This window comes from Coenobita brevimanus, chromosome 83 (genome assembly GCF_032717465.1).
Source record: "Coenobita brevimanus isolate Jiangsu-jjx chromosome 83, ASM3271746v2, whole genome shotgun sequence".
In the NCBI taxonomy this organism is placed as follows: Eukaryota; Metazoa; Arthropoda; class Malacostraca; order Decapoda; family Coenobitidae; genus Coenobita; species Coenobita brevimanus.
This window is the reverse complement of record NC_137036.1, coordinates 2,277,433-2,300,187: the sequence shown is the minus strand read 5'-3', so window position 1 is coordinate 2,300,187 and position 22,755 is coordinate 2,277,433. Positions and strand designations below refer to the sequence as shown.

Genomic DNA, 22,755 nt, shown 5'->3' with positions numbered 1-22,755 from the left:
TATATGAGAGAGGGAGGGGGAGGCCAAGGATGAGATGGAGGGATGGAGTGGAGAGGTATATGAGAGAGGGAGGGGGAGGCCAAGGATGAGATGGAGGGATGGAGTGGAGAGGTATATGAGAGAGGGAGGGGGAGGCCAAGAATGAGATGGAGGGATGGAGTGGAGAGGTATATGAGAGAGGGAGGGGGAGGCCAAGGATGAGATGGAGGGATGGAGTGGAGAGGTATATGAGAGAGGGAGGGGGAGGCCAAGGATGAGATGGAGGGATGGAGTGGAGAGGTATATGAGAGAGGGAGGGGGAGGCCAAGGATGAGATGGAGGGATGGAGTGGAGAGGTATATGAGAGAGGGGGGTGTGAGCTGGAGCAGGGCAGTGAAAAATGGCGGGGGACAGGGCGACATGGAGGCAATTTGTTTGTGGCCACCCTTTACGGGATTAAGACGTCTGGTAATAGATAAATATAACAAATATAATGATGGTTGTGTGCTGTGTGTGGAGGGGTAGAATGGGTATCAAGTGCAGAAAGGGTTACAGTTGCAGTGTGTTGCAGATGGATTTGGGATGGGATGGATTTCAACGGCCTTCACTGCAGTTGTTCTCTGTGGAGGCGTAAAAAGATTGCAGGTATTATGCACGAGGAAGAATACAGCTGTTATTTTTGTTGTTGTTTTTGTTGTGGTCCCAGGTTCACTTAGACGAGAAACTGGTGGACTACAGGCTGAAGTAACAATCTCTGTCTGTCTATATCTATCTTTCTATCAATCTGTCTGTCTGTCTGTCTGTTTATCTATCCACCTGTCTGTTTATCTATCTATATCTATATGTTGCTAGATCCCTTAATCCCATAAGGGGTGGCCACAAACAAATCACCTCCATGTCGCTCTGTCCCCCGCCTTTAACACTTCTAATGTGTGTTGGTGTTGACTTTAATGTACAGGACACCTTTATTTCTTGGTCTGTATAGTAATAGATAATGTATGTTTGTTTTTATTCAGTAAGTCTCTGTTTTTGCTGTCTTTGTTAATTCCACATAGATTAGCAGCAATAGATGATGCGAGAGTTAACCATTACTCCCAGTCCTTCATTTATACAACAGGTCAACTCTGGAACTGTCTCCCTCTGTCTGTATTTCCTGCCAGCTATGATCTCCAGTCTTTCAAATGCAGTGTGTCCAGGCATCTCAAAATGAACAGATCTTGAATTTGGCTCTCTCTTGTATTTTGTTTTTCTCTCAGAAGGAACAGTTATTGCTGGCTCATGGCCTTTGGTTCCTTCTTCCTAGCATAAAAAAAAAATATGTGTGTTTTTATCCAGTAAGTATCTGTTGTTGCTGTGTGTACTAACTCCACATAGATTAGCAGCGTATATTTCAAAAGTTTTCCACCTCTGTAGCTGTTGGTTGGAGGCAGATCACTTTTCCAGCGACAGAAAATGCTGTTCCTTTGCCCTGCAGATCCATTGCCTTACAGAACCCACCAGACACGGCTTTTATGTGTACAGTCAATACTTGTTTTACGATGGGGTTATGTCAGGTCATACCTTATCGTAGACCGATTTTATTATAAGTCAGTAGATTGAAACCCATTATAAAAGGGGGGTTACGTCAACTCAACTTCCCAAAGTCACCTAACCAAGACTGAACCATAAATGACAACCCACCTTCATTCCTTCCTCTGTTGGTCCAAGTCGTCCCCCCCGAGGCTGGGGTACAGCCTGTGCTTACAGGCACTAGTGGTCAGCCTCTGAGTCAGACAGGAACAGGTTAGGGGAAGGGGAATCCGGCCCATACCTGCACCAGCCTTAGCACTGGGGCCCATACCTGGACCAACCGTAGCACTGGGGCCTACACTGGCACTGACCTTACCACTGGCCACACAAATCCACAGTAGTAATCCCTTAATTCACGCGAACTTTTTTCATGCGATTTTAAGTATCCACGAATTTTTCGTACAGTAATTAAAACATAAAATTATAGTACTGTATTCAAATAAATAATTTTGATATATGAGAGAAATAATTAAAATATAAAAATGCCTTACCACTGCCAGTGCGCATACATGTGTGTGTGTGTATGCGCGTGTGTGTGTGTGTGTGGGAGGTCAATCTACCACGCACCACACAATCATTTTGAATCTGACAGTCGAACCATGCGTGACTCGTGAATCGTTATTTGTGTCTTATTTTTCTGCCTTCCAGTGATTGCTTGCCTTGTTTGTCAACATGGGGCCTAAGCGAAGTGCTAGTGATGCATGTGGTAACACACCAAAATGGACTCGTAAAGTGATGTCGCTGACAGAGAAAGTTAAAGTGTTGGACAGACTTAGGGAAGGAATGTCAGCAACATTTCGCCATCAAAACGATTCGCCGTCATTTATTTACATACCAGTTTATTTAGCAAGTACAGTACATTAGTTTTTTACTTATATGAGTTATAAAATCCCCCTGAAAATTGGTTATTAAAGTATTAATTAATCAATAATAAGTATATTAATAGAATGACAGGGAATTGTCCATGTTTTGACGGTGAATTGTCTCGGAACCGTATGTTTGGGGTGAGTCAACTGTTCATACAATAAAGAAAGCAGAACGTAGCATACGGGAGGCAGTGAGGGCTAGTGCACCAGACTGTGCTAAAGTGTCTCCACCTACGCCTGTGCTTGGCGCTTTCCGATGACAAAATTGTTGAGCGGGAAATTTGTAAATCGAATTTTGAGGTGGAACTTTCCTATTATCATTGTAGCGAATTATCGTAAACCGAATCATCGTATAACGAGTAATGACTGTATAGTAGAGCTGCATACCCATGTCAGGCACCTGCAAGCCAGTCTTTACAATATACCATGCACAGTAGTTGTATCTGCATAAATTCGTGTAATATTTTTGTTTTGTGATACTGATGTCGTGGTAGGTAGTGGCAACCATCATTCACTCACATGATGTAGTGCTGCCTACTTCTTCTTTAGCCTGTATCATTCTTTTCTGTGTCTGTCCTCCTCTCTTCCTATTTCTCCCATCTTTCTTGTCACTTCTTATTACTCTTCTTTCCTTTACTGGTGGCTTTACATTGAGTGACAAGCCAAATGGTTTCCTGTAAGCCAAGAAACCATTTACAGTGCTGGGTGGTAACCATATAACCAAACCATACGTGTTGCCTACGTGTCAACAAGTGGGTTGGTGGAGGGTTAGTGCCCCTCCCCGTAAAACAAATAACTCAAAGTCAAATGGCCACCCTTTACGGGATTATGGCGTCTGGCAATAGACAGGTAGATAGATATTGATGTAACTGGTTGGCTCAAGGCTCAGTTTCCTGGTTATACAAACATCCCTCAGCTACTTCCCAATCCCCCAGAGGCCAGAGGAGGAGGGATGGACTGCATGAGGAGGACAACTTAAGCCTGCAGTCTACTGGGTTCATATTTCCGATAGACCTGGGACAACAGTAATAATAACAACAACATTTTTCACTGACTCCCTGCCATAGTGTGGATATCATTTGCTCTCTCACATTGACCCATTAAGTATTATAAGGAAAATCTGCAATATTTACACTGCCTGGTGAATGTTTAGATGTTTCCTTCACCCCACACGGTGTTTTTATTTGTTTGCATTATACAGTGAAGTGGAGGGAGGGGAAGACTGAGGATGAGGTGGAGGGATGGAGTTGAGAGGTATATGAGGGAGAGGGGAGTGAGTTGGGGGGAGGGCAGTCAAATGGTGGGTGACAGAGTGACTTGGAGGCATTTTGTCTGCGGCCACCCTTTGCGGGATTAGGGTGTTGGGCTGTAGATAGATAGATAGATAGATTATACAGCACTGGCTTCCTAAATGTTCACTTTGTATTATGAACTCAAAAATAAATTGTAAGATGAGACTACAGACTGAAAAATGAGACAAGGACTGGCCATCTGCATTATTGATAAAGATACCATGATCCCTTAAGGGGTAGCTGTTTGTCTGTGAGTTAGTTGTTTTACGGGGAGGGGCACTAACCCTCCACCAACCCACTTGTTGACACATAGGGAACATGTATGGGTTGGTTATATGGTTACCACCCAGCGTTGTACATGGTTTTCTGACTTACAGGAAACCATTAGGCATGTCACTCAGTGTAAAGCCACCTGAAAAGGAAAGAAGAGTAATAAAAAGTGACAGGAAAGATGGGAGAAATAGGAAGAGAGGAGGACAGGCACAGAAAAAGAATGATAAAGGCTAAGGAAGAAGTAGGCAGCACTACATCAAGTGAGTGGATGATGGTCACCACCACCTACACATTCACAAAACATCATTGCAGTCCTTGTGTAACTTTTTGAGATGTGGACAGACAGACAAACAGGAACGACTGCCTTACCTCCTTCACTTCATCGACAGAGGTAATAACAGAGCCAGCTGCTTCTGATGTCTGGTGGTGGTGGTGATGATGGTGATAATGATGATGATCGTTTTGTTTTGTTTTGTTTCGTTTTTATGGGCTCCAACATGCTTGCATGCGTTGGCCTTGGTCACCTAATGGCGGCTGTCCATGCTGCTCGATCTGTGGCAGCCTCCTTGTTCAATCCCTTAACCCTGAGGTCACACTTAATGACCTCGTCCCATGTCTTTCTCAGTCTACCCCTCACAACCCCACCGACAATATTAACACTTCTCACCTTCTGCACCCAATTATCATCCCTCATCCTCTCCACATGCCCAGACCATCTCAATCTACCCCTCCTCATCACAACACCAATACACTCCAGTCCCATCCTACCTCTCAACTCTTCCATCGTAAACCCAACCGCCCCAGGCCTTGCACTCAGGGATCCACTGCACATCCACCTAATCATTGTCATTTCTGTACATTTGAGCCTGCGAATATCCTCTTCCTTTACTGCCCAGGTCTCACTACCATACAGCATTACACTCCTAACACATGCTGCATACAAAGACCCCTTAACACATAGGGAGAGCCCTCTCAATGTCAGGAGAGACAAGAGCTCCCTGAACTTCTTCCAACCACTTCTCACCCTAGCCACAGAACTAGCTCCAGCCCCACCTCCAGCACATAACATGTCTCCCAAATAACAAAACTCTTCCACGCATCCAAGAGACGCACGAGCAAGATCAATCCTTTCACTCCTGACAATCTCCACCTGCTCTCCCCGACACACCGCACGCATGAAATCAGCATTATCTTGCATTCTACCTCTAATACCACTACATCTCTTGTGCACCCATTTATCACAAACACTGCACAAGATGGAATTACTTCCCATGCGCTTGTGGCAAATTGCACATGGCCACTCTCCCTCTTCTTTGACAGTACCGCCACCAGCCCTAGATAGCATCATTTTTGTTTTATCTGCATTTACCCTTAAGCCTTTATGCCCCTTACCATCTCTCCACATCCTAAATTTTTCCTCTGCCTCCCTTTCATTCTCTGCAATCAACACCAAATCATCAGCGTACAACATCTCCCACGAGAGTGCATTTCTGAAGTCACGTGAGAGGGCTTCAAGTACCATGATAAACAACATGAGACTCAAAACTGACCCCTGATGCACACCAACATTCACAGAAAACTCATCACTCAAATCTCCATTCACCTTTACCTGGGTGTGAGCACCCACATACATGGCCATAACCACCCTAACCAGCCACTCCTCCATCCCAAGCTTTATCATTGCCCACTTCACCACCTCTCTAGGGACTCTGTCAAAGGCCTTTTCCAAATCAACAAAAACAAAATACAGATCCCTTTTCTTACCAATATATTTTTCCTGAAGCTGTCAAACAATGAATATGACATCAGTGGTCCCCCTACCCGGCATAAAACTGCATCTCATCAATATTCACTCTTTCTCTAATCATACCTTCTAAAACTCTCTCCATTATCTTCATCATCTGATCTAAAAGCTTTATACCTCTATATATACATGATGGTGGTGATAATGATGATGATGGAGATGATGATGATGACAGTGGTGGTGGGGATAATGATGACGATGATGGTGATAATGATGATGATGATGATAATGATGGTGGTGGTGATGATGATGATGATGATGTACTTTCAGCATGCATGGTACTACTGGTGGGTGTGGTGGGGATGGTGGCATGTGCATTAACTCGACGTAGTCACAAACGCACAGTATCTGCAGACTCGCTCATCAATGGTTATGTGTACAGGTATGTGTGTTTGGAGTGTGTGTGTGTGTGTGTGTGTGTGTGTGTGTGTGTGTGTGTCAGTGCTGTGTAAGACTGAGTTAGTGAGCAAGTGGATGTGTTTGGGGTGAGGGCTGTTACTGTAGTGGTTGTTGTAGTAGTAGTAATACGAGTAGTAGTAGTAGTAGTAGTAGTAGTAATAGTAGTAGTAGCAGTAATAGTAGCAGTAGTAGTAGTAGTAATAGTAGTAGTAGTAGTAGTAATAGTAGTAGTAGTAGTAGTAGTAGTAATAGTAGTAGTAGTAATAGTAGTAGTGGCAGTAGTGGTGGTGGTAGTAGTAGTTGTAGTAGTAGTAGTAGTAATAGTAGTAGTGGCAGTAGTGGTGGTGGTAGTAGTATTAGTAGTAATAGTAATAGTAATAGTAATAATAATAGTAGCAGTAGTAGTCCCAGGTTCATCTGAAATGTAAACCTGGTAGACTGCTGGTGTACTTTTCTCTGACAGTCCACCATCCACCTCTCAGGGGATAGGCAATGAGTTGAAGGATATTTATAACTAAGTAGCTCCTGGGTAGACCTTAATGATGATGATGATGATGATGACAGTGATGATGATGATGATGACAATGATGATGATGATGACATTGATGATGATGATGATGACAATGATGATGATTACTGTGATGTTTGTGGTGGTGGTAATGATGATGAATACCATAGTGTTTGTGGTTGTGGTGGTGGTGATGCTCCATAACTCTCCACACCACAGGAAGACAATGCGTAAGGAGAAGCCGCTGGAGGACAGGAGTGAGGAGGAGTGCTTGCTGGAACCGGAGGTGGAGGAGGTATAGCACACACCTCCTGGCCGCACCTCACACTACCCACCCACCCAGCACAGGAAAAGACACCACAGGGTAATGCAAGGGAGGTGTGGAGGCAGCAGGGGGGAAAGGCTATAGTGTAAGTACTAATAGAGGTATACAGGAAACTCTCAAGGCATACTTATACAGTAAACTCAATCATCCGGCATACATACTGTATACAGTAAACTCTCAGTTATCCAGCATACGTATACAGTAACTCTTATATATACAGTAAACTCTCAATTATCTGGCATACATATACAGTAAACTCTCAATTATCCGGCATACGTATACAGTAAACTCTCAGTTATCTGGCATACATTTACAGTAAACTCAATTATCCGGCATACATACAGTATACAGTAAACTCTCAATTATCCAGCATACGTATACAGTAACTCTCATATATACAGTAACTCTCAGTTATCAGGCATATGTGTACAGTAACTCTCATATATACAGTAACTCTCAATTATCAGGCATACTTATATAGTAACTCTCATATATACAGTAACTCTCAATTATCAGGCATACGTATACAATAAACTCTCAATTGTCCAGCATACGTATACAATAAACTCTCAATTATCCGGCATCATTCATCCAAACCCTACGTCGAATATGGTGAAATGCTGGATATTGAATAGTACCCCCCCATTGGCTCAACATTTGGTGTCGAGCCGGATATTGTGTTACTATCTATCTTGACCTTCTATCCTAAAAACTCTCCCATGAGTAAAAGATGAAAACTAATCATCCATCTTTCTATCTATCTATAGCCCGGCGCCCTAATCCTGCAAAGGGTGGCCACAGACAAAACACCTCCAAGTCGCTGTCACCCACCATTTGACTGCTCTCCCCCAACTCACTCCCTCCTCCCTCATATACTGATCATAAAATACAATAAAATACAGTACAGTAATACAGTAATACAGCGCTGGTTGGCTACTATTTACAAGCCAGTTCATACGCCTCATCACCGTATATTGCATAGAACTGCCGGTAAATCTTTCCCATGAGTAACAGATGAGAACTAAGCCTAAAATACAGTATAATAATGATACAGTAGAGTAATACAGCGCTGGTTGGCTACCGTTTATGAGCTGGTTCATACGCTTCATCACCAGATATTGCATAGAACTGCTAATTATGTCCTGTTTCAGCCCTGGATGTTGGATAATTTCGCCAGATATTGCTTTAATAGGGCCGAACCAACACTGCCGGATGATGCGTTGGGCCGGATATTCCAACAGTGCCGGATGATGCGTTGGGCCGAATATTCCAACAGTGCCGGATGATGCGTTGGGCCGAATATTGGGACGATGGATAATTAAGAGTTTACTGTATTATATGTACAGTGCTCATCAGAAGTATCAAGTGCCCTGCGTCCCTCCTACGAAACAAACCTTTCAACATTGAAAAAACATGTAAAAAATGCATTATAGTTACCTTTAATGCTTGGTAGGGTATCCTTTGCTCTTCTTCACGGACCTGAGACATCGTGGATGTGAAAGGGCAAGGTTCCTCAGGTGCTGGGGTGGTATTTTTGCCCAGGAGTCACGAGTGGCTGCATCCAGCTTAGGCAGAGAGCTCACGTCCTTCCCTTGGAGATAATTCTTTACAAGGTACCAGAGGCTTTCTATCGCGTTGAGGTTTGGGCTATTGCCTGGCCAGTCTTTCATGAAGGAGACCTCACAGTCACGAAGCCAGTTGATGACCGATTTGGCTTTATGAGCAGGTGCACCATCCTTCTGAAACACTCGTGCACCTGTGAGCTCGAAGGACTCAGGTAAATGATCACAAAGAAGCTCCAGGTAAACGTCCTGATTCACTCTGCAGTTCTTGGGAAGCACAACAAGCTTCCCCAAACCCTTCCCAGAGAAACAACTCCATACCATAAGTGAATCAGGGTGTTTAACTGTGCTGTCCATGTAACAGGGGTCAAGCGGGTCACTACCTTTGCGCCGATACACACGTGCTCCTCGATTACAGGTAACACTAAACGTTGCCTCATCAGACCACAACACTGACAACCATTGCTCCTCACCCCAGTTAAGGTACTTGTTAGCAAAGGCAAGCCTACGAAGTCGCTGGTTACGTGTAAGAAGAGGCTTTCTCACAGGCCTGTGACTTGTGTAACCAAGTTCATGGACTCTTCGAGACACCGTACGCAGTGAAAGCTCACCAAACACTTCCAGGTTGCTCTCCTTAATTTTCGTTGCACTCACATGAGGATTAGACTCCACTGCACGTTTTAACACATTAACAGACCTCGGGAAAGTTTTCCTGGGCCTACCAGACCGCAGTTTCTTTGTAGGAACGTCACCACTATTTTCCACTCGAAACTGCGCACACCACCTCCATACTGTCTATCGAGCCACACCAACCAAATCACTAATTTCCTTCGTGGGGTGGCCTGCCTCCTTTAGAGCAATGATCTGTGATATGATTTCACTCGAAAGTTCACGGGTAGGGGCCATAACAAAGTGGCAAAAGCCAAAACACTGCAGGACACTAGGTAAAAAAATGGCGCAAGAAGAGAGGGAGGTGCAGCGGAGTTCCTCTCTCTCACGCAGCCCGTAGGCAACTGAGGCGGGAGCCAACCAGCGCGTGGTAAGGCCTCAAGCTGCCGTGACGTCATGTTAGCGGCCCAAACACCTGGCTCAATTTTTAGTACCAAAACTGGTGATTCTTTTTTCGCCAAAAGTATTGCATGCCCTGACATAGGCACTCGATACTTCTGATGAGCACTGTATGTTACGTCCAACGCCGGCACTAGGAAGAGAAAGACGCTAAATGAAAATGATGATGATTACTGTATTATATGTCTCTTCAGTCCCCCTTTACTGTCACCTCAGCACAACCAAAGATCGCACAGAATCAGAGAACAAAGTACAGTGCAATACAGTGCTTTATATTTTTATGGGGTGAGTTGTGACAGAGTTTATTCAGTATTGTTCTAGTACCTACATGCATCTGGTGGCACAGCGCTTAAAACATCCCAGTGGCAGTGAAAAACAGTGATGAAAACTGTGCCGTGTGTGTGAGTTTGTTCCCCAGGAGGTGACAGTTGTTTTGTTCTTGTAATGGTTAAAAAACTTGTAATCTAATGGTCTAGTCATTCTTGTACAGGAACCAACTGGCCTACTGCAGTTACCCTCATGTTTTTAAGGGAAGCAGTCTGGCCGTGTGCCCTTAGATATACTATACTCGTCACTTGCCAACTTGTCAGTTATCCCCACCCCTCACCCACCCCCATAGAGTGGAGGGCCATAGACTTGAGGCCACAGGTTCAGGAAGGGGGTGGGGCTTCAGGAAGGGGGCGGGGCTTAACAGACAACTTGCATGACGTCGACTATAGACAATAATAACCTTACCTAATCATCCACAGCTGAGAGGGAGTGAACTGGGATTGTCTGTTACCTGATGGAGTTCATAATGTGAGTCATGCTATACTCCTTCTACTCTAACTTGGCTCAAAATTGCCAGTGTGTTATGCGATAGATGAATAGCTGTACTTACTTGCCTAATGAGATGTTTGTCAGTTACATTGGCATCAGAAATGTTATACTGTCCTTCACCACACCACACCACCACACCACATCACACCACACTATACCGCACCACCACACCACACTACTTTACTATTCCACACCACACCACACCATACCACACCTCACCACACACCACCACATTACACCCCCACACCACCACACCACATGACACCGCACTTCACCACACCACACTTCTCTCCCGCACTTCACTCTCTGGGAGTGCATGGTTGAAGTGGCCATAGTACTGCAGTCCACAGGGTTTATGGCCGTAACAAGAACAGTATACTCACAACAAAAAATTATATGCACCTCTTCAGTATACCCCTGTAGGTAGGTGATGAGTTGGTTTACAGTACTCTTGCCACATCATCATTATCTTCATCACCACTTTCATCATCATCATCATCATCACTGTCACTCTCACCATCACTCAATATCATCATCATCATCAGTCACTCATTGTCATCATCATCATCACTGTCATTCACACTCATCATCATCATCACGTAGTATCATCATCATCATCATCATCACTGTCACTTGCTATCATCATCATCATCTCCCACTACCACCATCATCATGTCTCAGTACCATCATCATTATCATCACCACCACCACCACCACCACCATTGTCACTGTCACTCACTATCATCATCTTCATAAAGTCTCTCCTGACCAAACACATCTTCCTAATCAATTTATTTTGTTTATTACACCTTACTGTCCTCTTCTGTGTTACATAAATCATTCTAATATCACCATACTCAGCATATCTAATGTCTGTCTATTTATCTATGTATTGCCAGATGCCATAATCCCGTAAGGGGTGGCCACAAACAAATCGCCTCCATGTCGCCCTGTCCCCTGCCATTTCACTGCCCTGCTCCCAACTCACACCCCCTCTCTCATATACCTGTCCATTCCATCCCTCCATCTCATCCTTGGCCTCCCCCTCCCTCTCCCTCTCTCCACCTCACTCACATACACCATTTTGCCGCCCTCCCCCCAGCTCAACCACCCCTCTCTCATATACCTCTCCACTCCAATCCTCCATCTCATCCTTGGCCTCCCCCTCCACCTCACTCACATACACTCTCCTCGTCAGTCTCTCACTCTCCATCCTTTCCACACAAAGGGAATTCAACGCCACACAACGACAAGCAAAGATAAGTGATCGAAAGTGTGCCTTAAGTAGTGACTGTTGTGTGTAAGTGGTGTAGTGTGTTTGTAGTGTGTAAGTGTGTATTGTTGTTTGTTTTTAGTGTGTAAGTGGTATGTTGTTGTGTGTAGTGTAGTGTGTAAGTGTGTATTGTTGTGTGTTTGTAGTGTGTAAGTGGTATGTTGTTGTGTGTAGTGTAGTGTGTAAGTGGTGTGTTGTTGTGTGTTTGTAGTGTGTATGTGGTATGTTGTTGTGTTAGTAACGAGTGTGTAGCGTGTAAGTGTGTATTGTCGTGTGTAGTGTAGTGTGTGTGTATTGTTGTGTGTTTGTAGTGTGTGTGTGTGTGTGTATTGTTGTGTATTTGTAGTGACTGTGGTGTAAGTGATGTGTGTTCGTAGAGATTGTAGTAAGTGTTGTATTGTAGTGTGTTTGTAGTGACTGTAGTGTTTTGGTAGTGGGGATATTGGTAATTAAATGATATCTTTTGTAGTAGGTGCCTGGTGGTGTAGCGGTTAGAATGCCCCAGTTGGAGACACGAGGCATATCAATCACGTAATGCCACAAAGGGAAGTAACCGGATCATCTATCTGTCTATCTATGTATCTATCTGTCTCTCTGTCTATCTGTTGCCTGACACCCTAAGCCCGCAAAGGGTGGCCACAGACAAAACACCTCCAGGTCACTCTGTCACCCACCATTTGACTACCCTCCCCCCAGCTCACTCCTCCCTCCCTCATATACCTCTCAGCTCCATCCTTCCACCTCATCCTCGGTCTTCCCCTCCCTCTCCCTCCCTCCACTTCATCTACCCCTGAATATAGTGGACTGTGATAGCCGAGCCTCAGGTCCCTACTCCTCAGAGGTCTAATATGGGATTGTCTTTAACCACCTTTTCTGCTCTTGTGTTGTTATTCCATCTATCTATCAATTTATCTGTCTATAGCCAGACACCCCAGTCCCATAAGTGGTGGCCACAAACAAATCTCCTCCATGTTGCCGTGCCCCCTGCTGTTTCACTGGCCTTCCTTCAACTTTACATCCCCCTCTCTCATATACCTCTCCACTCCATCCCTCCACCTCATCCTCGGTCTCCCCCTCCCTCTCCCCCCCTCCACTGTTATTCTCGCTGTATTTCGTGTGTTTTAATAAGGTTTGGTATGGTAGTGGTTTTATCGCACTTGTTACAGTGATATAAGTTGTATATATAGGACAGTAATGTATATGTAGACAGTAATGCATACGTTTTTTAAGGGATACGTTTGTGTGAAGCTGCAGAATGTGGTGAATGTTTTTGGCGTATCCGGTGGAGCCAGGATTCCGGGGGCTTGAATGGTGAGTGAATGGAAGTATGGCCTATTTGGATTGGGCAAGTTTGTGCTGTCTGGACATTGCTACTCCTCACCCTGCCGTTGGGTGGGAAAGGAGGTCCAGATGATGATGATGATGATGATTTAAGGAAGCTGGGACCCGCAAGAGTGTTCCCTCCAAGAAAATAACAGAAACATGATAACAGAGAGCCTAATTCATAATCTGTTCAAGTTGGTGGACGGCTGTGTGTAGGTTTGGTGGCCACGAAGGGACTGGATGATTGTTAGTGTTGTACAGTCAGCCTCACACCAACAAGGCTTGTGTGTTGACTGTGCTGCCCATATACCAGTACAGTAGATGCTCGATTTAAGGAACTAATTCAGTCAACCCCCATTCCGTTATCTCAAATTTTCCGCTAAATTGAGTTTCATAACCAAGGCTCAATATAAGGGAAACTTTTCTGGTATTTTGAGGTAAATTTTCCAGTGTTTCGAGGTAAATTTTCCGGTATTTTGAGGTAAATTCTCCAGTATTTTGAGGTACTTTCTGCTAAATCCTTGAAGGCAACCCAAACCCAGCAAACCCTGCTAACTCCCAGTGCTACACACAGCAGTCTGAACCCATAATTAATACCCACACAAATGCATTACTGTATACGGAATTTCCTTAATGGAATTATACTCGTTTTAATGGAAAATTTCTCTTAAATAGGGCAAAAAATAACAGAAAAAAATTATTCTGTTATCTCGGGCTTCCGCTAAATTGTTCATTAAATCAAGCATCTACGGTGCACAGAAACCATGTAAGCCGTGCCATTGTAAACTTATATGTTAACTAAATCTGGAGTGCTGTTGTGATTCTTCCATAGAAAACACTGTGGTATATGGCACCAACTTTCCTCCTGATGTGCTTTGTAAGGACATACCCGACCATAGAAGTAAAACGCGTAAGACAATGATATTTAAGAGGTTTAAAGCAAGAAATTCTGTCGTGGCAGTTATGTTTTAACAGACAACAGCGGCTGGTGGGGTGATGACGGGGTGGGAACGAGGCTAAGGAATGGAGGCTGATGCTTTTGATGTCTGGAGAAGATGCTTTGTTTGTCCAGACTTTATTGTTCGCTGTATAAATTCTGGTGATCACCTGGTTTGGCCTCTCAGACTTGGCCACAGGTTGACAGTAACATTAGTGCCTCTGCCTTGTTGGTTGTCTTTCAATTGAACAACTGCAGCACCACAACAGTAGCTTAAGGCACTACAGTCCTGGCCTCCAACTCTTGTGTAACGGTGCTGGGAGATAGCTTGCAACCCCTCAGAGTCACTAGTCATCATCTGAAGGAGTCATCTGTGGTGCTGACAAGTTGCTTGGCCCTGTGTTGCATGTAGAGGGTGGAGGTGGGAGGTGTAGTGGCAGGAGGTAGGATGTAATGTGATGCCAGTACTGGATTCAGCCTTGTGTCATATTCCTCACTGTGCTTCATTCATGTACAGTATGTAACCCATCTTGTCCCTTGTGATGCTGTTGCCTTTGCCTCTGGTATGTCAGGAGTACTGTATGCTGAGGTGCCTGTCGTCCTGGTCTAATGCCTCAATAACTTTGTCATGTGTCATTTCTGGCCACGGCTCAAGCCTCTGTTTTATGCAGTTCTTGATTTTGTTGCCAAAGCCTTCATCTGGGATTTTACACAGAACTGGTAATGGAGGTGTGTGTTTTGTGATAGGAGTGAGAGAGACAGTGTAATAAATGTATGACAGGAGATTTGAGTTAACCACAATAGAGGACAAAGTATATGTGCAGGGCATGTAAGTGTGTGGTTGACTGTGATGCCACCATCAGGAGCTGGCTGGTCATCAACCCCTAAGTGATAAGTATTACAGTAGCCAAGTTTCAGCCCCCCATACCATCTAGGTGCTATAATGGCATGGGATTTTGCCATGTTATATGTACACCATATATATGTAATATATATATGGAGTAATAATTTCCTAATGTTATGGCTGTGTTTGGTGCTTATGTAATAGACTTCCAGTAACCTTAACAAATCTTGTATGGTAGGTAAGCCTTATGTGACACACTGTGCATTGTGTGAGGCACATTTGGCTGCTGCCGTTGGGTACTATTGCCATAAGGACAGTCAATGGCAAGGAGTCTCCTGTATATAGAATTATGTAGAACAATTTGATCTAGTCAGGTATTAAGTCTGGTTAAGCCTTTCACACTGTATGGACACACTGGAGGTATTTGTACTGTGGCTTTACTGCCTCTGTGGTGGTGGGGGGGTTGGCACTGGTGGCCTTGACCAGCCGGCCTGATAACACCATGGTTGGAGTTCTGGTGTGACCAGCTGGTGCCACTGGACTCAGGTGGTGTGGGTTGGTGGGTAAAATGAGCACCCGGTAACTGTGGTAACTGTGGTAACCTGGATAATGTTGTGGCCTTGTATCCCAGCCAAATGACTAAATAACCCACCACAGGCTCAAAGGCATAAGTTTAGAGATGGGCACTGTGGGGTGACGTCTGCCCCCCATCCCTGCCTTTACCACAAGACAGTTTTGTTCAGATGAGGACAATTTTGGTAGTGAAGGATTTGAAAATATCAGCATTACCCCAGGGATGGTTGAATGTCCCTCACCTGTATAACACTGTCTGTATGTTGCCTCAGTGACATACCCAAGTCCATCCATGCCAGTGAGAGGCTTAATACATTATACAGGTTAGTGTAATTAAGAGTATTTTATAACACTTAAAAAATGTCATAGATTACTAATATACAGTAAAACCTCAATACGACGGACTTCAGTAGACCAGAATTCATTTTTATCGGAATCAAGGAGCTACTAAACTAAATTCCTGTATTATATCAGAAAAAGTCCGATAAAGCCAGACGCAGTCCGGACTGCCTGACCACTTCAGCTGTGTTCACCACAGTCAGGTAAATAAAAGACATGTTTATCAGTGTACAGTACAGTATTATTATATATATTATACCATTTGATTATTGTAGTGAATGTATAATACAGTACAGTACTGCAGTGGTAGTGAAAACTGTGTATAAACCGTTGGTGTGATCCGGACTAATGTCTGATATATCGCAAAAAGTCCGGGTTAGCAGGGGGAAGTCCGGGTGTCGCTTTTATTGGATTTTCTCTTTTTTTCGGAATGGCTTGGACCCCAATTAGTCTGTTATAGTGAGGTCTTACTGTATGGCCTTTTGAGAGCCTGGTGGTCCAGTGGGTTAAGGTGCTACAGCTGTGTGACCAATAGATGTGTCAGTTTGAGGAGTGACAGGAGTTTATTGTGTATATAAAAATATATAAGAATTTTAAAGATTCTGTTAAAGATTGTTACAGAGTATAATACTGTATTGGTACTACTGCCTTTCAGAGGATCATTTTAAAACCTCCAGTGTTCACAGATTTATACTAGTTCCATCCATCCATCCATCCATCCATCATTCAGTCTATGTTACACCATCAGACACGCAGAGATCGATTCACTATTGGTGTATTAATAGCCAGACACCATAATCCCATAAGGGGTGGCCATTTGTCTTTGAGTTAGTTGTTCTGTGGGGAGGGGCACTAACCCTCCACCAACCCACTTGTTGACACATAGGGCACACATATGGGTTGGTTATATGGTTACCACCCAGCATTGTAAATGGTTTCCATACTGAAGTAAGAGTGGCCACCTGCTTGCCGTTCAGTGGTAGAATGTGGGCAGTAAACCTCAAGCACCCCTTAGACAGTGGAGAATGAAAGACTGACTAAGAGGGTGTATGTCAGTGAGGTGGAGGGAGGGGGAGACCGAGGATGAGGTGGAGGGATGGATTTGAGAGGTATATGAGAGAGGAGGGAGTGAGTTGGGGGAAGGGCAGTCAAATGGTGGGTGACAGAGTGACTTGGAGGTGTTTTGTCTGCGGCCACCCTTTGCGGGATTAGGGCGTCGGGCTATAGATAGATAGATAGACCTCTTAGTAGGAGGGATATGAGTCACAGTCACTTGGAACACCTGAACTCACTAGACCACCAGGCATCAAAGAGGAGCCATGAGAGACAGCAGTGAGGCTAACCTTCTACACCCAGCCTCAGTCTCCTTCTCCCCATCAGTGAACCATCGCATGAAGGGGAAAGGACTCCGTGTGACAGGTGTAGAATTTTATAAAACCATAGAGACATGTGGTGGTTTAGTGGGTTTAGACTCTCCAAGTGGATGTGTTCATGGATTTACAGATGGATGTGTTCATGGGTTTACAAGTGGATGTGTTCATGGGTTTACAAGTGGATGTGTTCATGGGTTTACAAGTGGATGTGTTCATGGGTTTACAGATGGATGTGTTCATGGGTTTACAGGTGGCAGTGTTGTGGTTTCATTCTTAACATAATGCCACTCAGGGTAAGGGAACTGGTCATTTGTCCTAAGTTGGGAATAAGAAAAGTGAAATTCAAACCCAGATATTTTTATGATAATTTATGATGCAACTGGTCTTCCTATTTAGCTGCTGACTGCATCCTGTATTGTGGGATGCAGGCTAACTATATATATATAATGTCCACAGGTGTTCCCAAAATGTCCATCACAAAATTGGGTCATGGATTCCACTTTGCAATTTATATTCTTTGGTAATTCAGCTCCCTAACACCTTTTCCTAAGTGATTTATTTAGCCTATGATACATTACTTTTCTGTGTTGCTTAAATCATCCTAATAGTGCCACAGTTTGCATAAGTAACATACAAAAGGATATTAACCAGCCAGCTCCAAAAATAAATCACTGGGGAAGGGGTGTTAAGGGTTGGATGATGGCTGGATACTGCTCATCACATAAAGACATATAAAGTCATCTTCCAGTATGGTGCCTACAGTTTGGGTGTTATATTCCATTCTTGCCAATATTTATAACCTTCTGGCCTTTGTTTCCTTCTTCCTTGTGTAGAAAGAAAAATAAAGACACCTGGGCCTGTATTCTCATTGACTAAGGAAGCCCCCTAACACCTTTTCCTAAGCAATTTATTTTGTTTATTACACTTGACTCTCCTAAGCAATTTATTTTGTTTATTACACTTTACTGTCACTTCTGTTTTGCATAAATCCCTCCAGTACTGCCATACTCTGCATAAATAACATACAAAAGGATATTAATCAGCCATATCCAACAATAAATCACTAAGGAAGAGGTGTTAGGGAGCTTCCTTGCCTGACGAGAATACGAGGCCTGATGGATGGAGTGCCTGAGCCTCAGTGATGGCCATGTGTAGTTTAGATCCCCAAGAGGTGACTGGAGGCTTGTTCAATCATGTAGTGCCATCAGGGGAAGTAGCTGGTCATCTATGTATCTATCTGTGTATCTATCTATCTATAGCCAGACGCCATAATCCTGCAAGGGGTGACTGTTGTTTTTGAGTTAGTTGTTTTACGGGGAGGGGCACTAACCCTCAGCCAGCCCACTTGTTGACACGTAGGGGACATTTATAAGTAGTTTCTACCCATAAATATACAGTTCATCTATCCATCTATGTATCTATTTATCTATCTATGGCCAGACGCCATAATCCCGTCAGAGGTGGCTGTTGTCTTTGAGTTGTTTTACAGGGAGGGGCACTATCCCTCAGCCAACCCACTTGTTGACACGTAGGGAACACGTATTTATAAGTGGTTTCTACCCGTAAATATACAGGACCATACAGCCTCGCCTCCAGTCCTTACACCTCAGAGGAGATACTGTATTATATATTTTTCCCCTCTACCATGTTTTTTATACCTTGAAGAATTTTAAGAGTTTGTGCAATGAATAAAAGTAATTAATCTTTATTACTGAGTTGTATTTTTACATTATTTTTACAGTTAGACACCTTTGATGCACTAGGGAATAGGAAACTAGAGTAGTGCCAAGCATGAGAGGGCTAATGGTACCAATATTAACACTGTAATTCCCCTTTAACACTATCTATTTATATCCAGACATCATAATCCCGTAATGTGTGGCCATTTGTCTTTGAGTTAGTTGAGGGGCACTAACCCTCCGCCAACTCACTTGTTAACACATAGGGAACACATATGGGTTGGTTATATGATTACCACCCAGCGTTGTAAATGGTTTCCTGGCTTACAGGAAACCATTAGGCTTGTCACTCAGTGTAAAGCCACCAGAAAAGGAAAGAAGAGTAATAAAAAGTGACAAGAAAGATGGGAGAAATAGGACGAGAGGAGGACTGACAGATAAAGAATGATAAAAGTGAAGGAAGAAGTAGGCAGCACTACATCAAGTGAGTGGATGATGGTCGCTACCACCTACTGTAACACTCGAGTAGAATAAAATCGTTTGGTATCGACTGGAAAACCCATCGTGCCGAGAATGAGAGAATTAATATGTCAGTTTATAGTTATACCCCTCAGTGTAGTGATGTATCAGTGTTATTATTCCATTTTAACTGCTGTCAGGTAATTTTATTCAATCCAGGAGAGACTCTGAAGGGGAGGGATTACAGTAGATATAGAACTGTATTTTTGTTGGCATTTGAGTCTTTGTGTCAACTCTTACTGATTTACTTTGCACATTACACCGTCATATTAATAATTTGTATATTATGTACATTTTAATATCAGCGTTGTTTGCAATAATACCATATATTTATCTGTCTGTTGCTAGACACCCTAATCCCATAAGGCAGGGCTATGAAACTGCTCTGGAAGTAGGGCTGAATTATGAAACTCAGATTAACAAAAGGGCCATATATTATCTGTATTTTACCCCTCTATCAAACACTTATACACAGAAGGAAACGAGAAATTCATATATTATTTGTTTACAATTTCTGCTAAAAACATAAAAAGAAAAATGCAAGTCTGTTTTATGCTTGTTTATTTGTTTATTTTCATTCTTCTGAGTCAAAGGGCCAAACAAAAATTACTCGCGGGCTGGATTTGGCCAGATGAATAGCCCTGCCATAAGTGGTGCCTGTTAAATCGCCTCCATGTCACCCTGTCCTCTGCCATTTGCCTGACCTCCATCCAACTCACACACCCTTCAGCCATATATCTCTACACTCCATCCCTCCATCTTATTCTAGGTCTCCCCCTCCACCTCACTCACATACACTCTTCTAGTCAGTCTCTATTTATGAGAGTGAGGTGGAGGGGGAGGATGATACTTGGCAATGTGTAGAGTGAATGACTAAGGAAGACTTGTGACGGATCCTCCAAAATCACTAAATTTGGACTACTGGGGCACTAAGTTGTTGCATGAAATTAAATGAACCTTAATTATGAGCCAGGTCTTTCTATAGGGTCTCTAGATCTGGGTCTCCTTGGTTACTAGGCAAATTAACCCTCCAATCTAACAGTAACTTAGGTGTAAGGGGTTGGGGATCTTGGTCAGGTTAGAACAAACACGTTATAGTTAAATGTTTAATTACAATAAATACATTAATAAATATCTACAAATGAATAATTCTATCAGTCCATAGGAGGCCCCTGGAGATATTTCAAATGTAACACCACCAAGGGGACTAGGCTGGTCATGTACCCCAGAGTGCTGTATTGTGGGGGTATTAAATGACTGGCTGTTTCCATTACAACCACAAAATATCCCAGTAGTGTAGGGACATGAGGGTAAGACCAACCAAGATGCCATAAAAACACGTAGGCTACTAGTAATGCGCCAGTCCAGTATGAGACAGCTCTAGCATGTATTCAGTATGGACGGTGGGTAATCAAGGCCCAATCCAGCACTTTGGGAAGAGGAGGGGGGACTCCCATAAGATTTACTAAGTTTGAATTCACGCTGGCGCATAACTAAATTCCCCAAGTCTTATTATCAACTTTCTTTAATAATTCTGTGATAAAATTTATGTAAGATCATTTATTACATGTTTTGGTAAATAACATTGTTCTTTTATAATTAATCATTGGTCTGCCGAAAGTAAGGGGGTGTACATTCCATTATAGAGCTCAGTGGTACATTCCCATCCCCCAAATCCGTGCTTGGGTATCAGTGTTGAAGTGGTGACGTGTGATGGTGGCCTGTATTCTCGTTAAGGAAGTTCCCTAACACCTCTTCCCAAGTGATTTATTTTGCTTATTGCACCTTACAGTCCTCTCCTGTGCTACATAAACCCTTCCAATGTCTCCAGCTGTAAAGAAAAAATAAATAACAAAGGAAGAAGTGTTAGGGAGCTTCCTTAACCAACGGGAATATGAAGAGGTGTGGTAGGCTACATAGGAGGACTGCGGGGCCTCAGGGAACGGACTTTAAAGCCTATGGTCAGAGTGAGATAGAAAAAAAAGCATCAAAGAAGTCGTTCCTGCTGACAGATGAAGAACCTGCTCTCATGACAAGGCTCAGCAGACGCCACCAATTTGAAACCTGCCGAGAGATCATGAAATTAGTAACAGTCTTTTAATTAAACCCATTGACCCCGGGAATGTCGTTTATTTATTCTTACCATTTTCTGACTATCATTTTTACCCTTAGGTGATTTTTTTTTTTACGCGAATTTTTGTACTTCAGGGATTTTTTATTTTTACATGAGGGAATTTTTCACGAAGTGTTTTCTACTCGATTTTTTTTTTTTTTTTTTTACTTGAGGGATTTTATATTTGGAGGGGGGGGTTATTTTGAACTTGGAGACTGTACTGTTTGAGAAAAAAAAAAATGCGGTAAAGGGATAAATTAATGCTATATCTCACCTCACCAGTTAAAAAAGTCTCTCCCAAACTGAGAAAAAAGGTCTGGTAGTGCCAAGAATTAAAAAAATGTAGACGATTTAAGGAGTTACGTTTGTGAAGATGGTACCAGATACATCACTGCTCTTTGAATGTGGGAAGTTTGGCGTCTGTGCGAGTGAATATTTATGTTCTTGTGGCCTCAAACGTGAACCCAGTGGACTGCAGGCTGTAGTGGCCCTGCTGTAGTCCACCATTCTTCTTTTGGAGGACGGAGGGGGAGGGGAGAGACATTTATACAGCCAGTGAGTGGAGCTATGTGTTCTTTTAGAGGATTGGGAGGGAGTGGAGAGTTCTTTTGGAGGATTGGGAGGGAGTGGAGAGACTTTTACTGGTTATATCTGTGCCACCACGTGAAGGCACCCCTCTCCAGCGTCTGGGGGATAAACAGGCCATCTCAGACGCAAGTTAAATGTAAAAACTCGGTGAATACAGTACCTGGTTTGATGGCGAGGCAGCGGTGGGCCCTGGCGTGTGTGGGTGAGTGGATTGCGTCTCCCCACACCTCAGCATCCACCCCACGGCCATCAGTCCACACCCACACACCCCCAGCACCACTATTACCAGCACCCAGCCAGTATGTGTAGCCGCGACTCACTGGAAAGGTACCATACATTTTGACAGCCCTACATAGACTGGAAAGGTACCATACATTTTGACAGCCCTACATAGACTGACTTTACTCATTTATCTATCTGTCTCCTATCTATCTATTTCCGTCTTTCTATCTTTATCTATCTGTCTATCTATCTATTGCCAGACGCCTCAATCTCTTATAGGGTGCCCACAAAGAAACCGCCTCCATGTCGACCTGTCCCCTGCCATTTCGGTGTCTTCCCTCAACTCATATCGCCGTCTCATATACCTCTCCACTCCATCCTCCATCTCATCCTCGGTCTCCTCCTCCCTCTCCCCACTCCGCCTCACTCACATACTCTCTCCTCGTTAGTCTCTCGCTCTCCATCCTCTTCTTGGCCTAAAATTGACTTATCATGGTGCTAGTCACGA

At 43.6% G+C, this 22,755-nt stretch overlaps 1 protein-coding gene across 1 annotated transcript in view; it reads left to right on the top strand.

Annotated features, from left to right (window-relative positions):
* Positions 1 to 6,991, top strand: part of LOC145409768 (bis(5'-adenosyl)-triphosphatase ENPP4-like) — a 28,482-nt gene extending 21,491 nt beyond the window's left edge. The window contains exons 9-10 of the mRNA XM_080280068.1: positions 6,054 to 6,165; positions 6,910 to 6,991. Coding sequence (XP_080136194.1) covers positions 6,054 to 6,165; positions 6,910 to 6,991 — 194 coding nt within the window. The remainder of the gene's footprint in view (positions 1 to 6,053; positions 6,166 to 6,909) is intronic.
* The last annotated feature ends 15,764 nt before the right edge of the window (positions 6,992 to 22,755 follow it).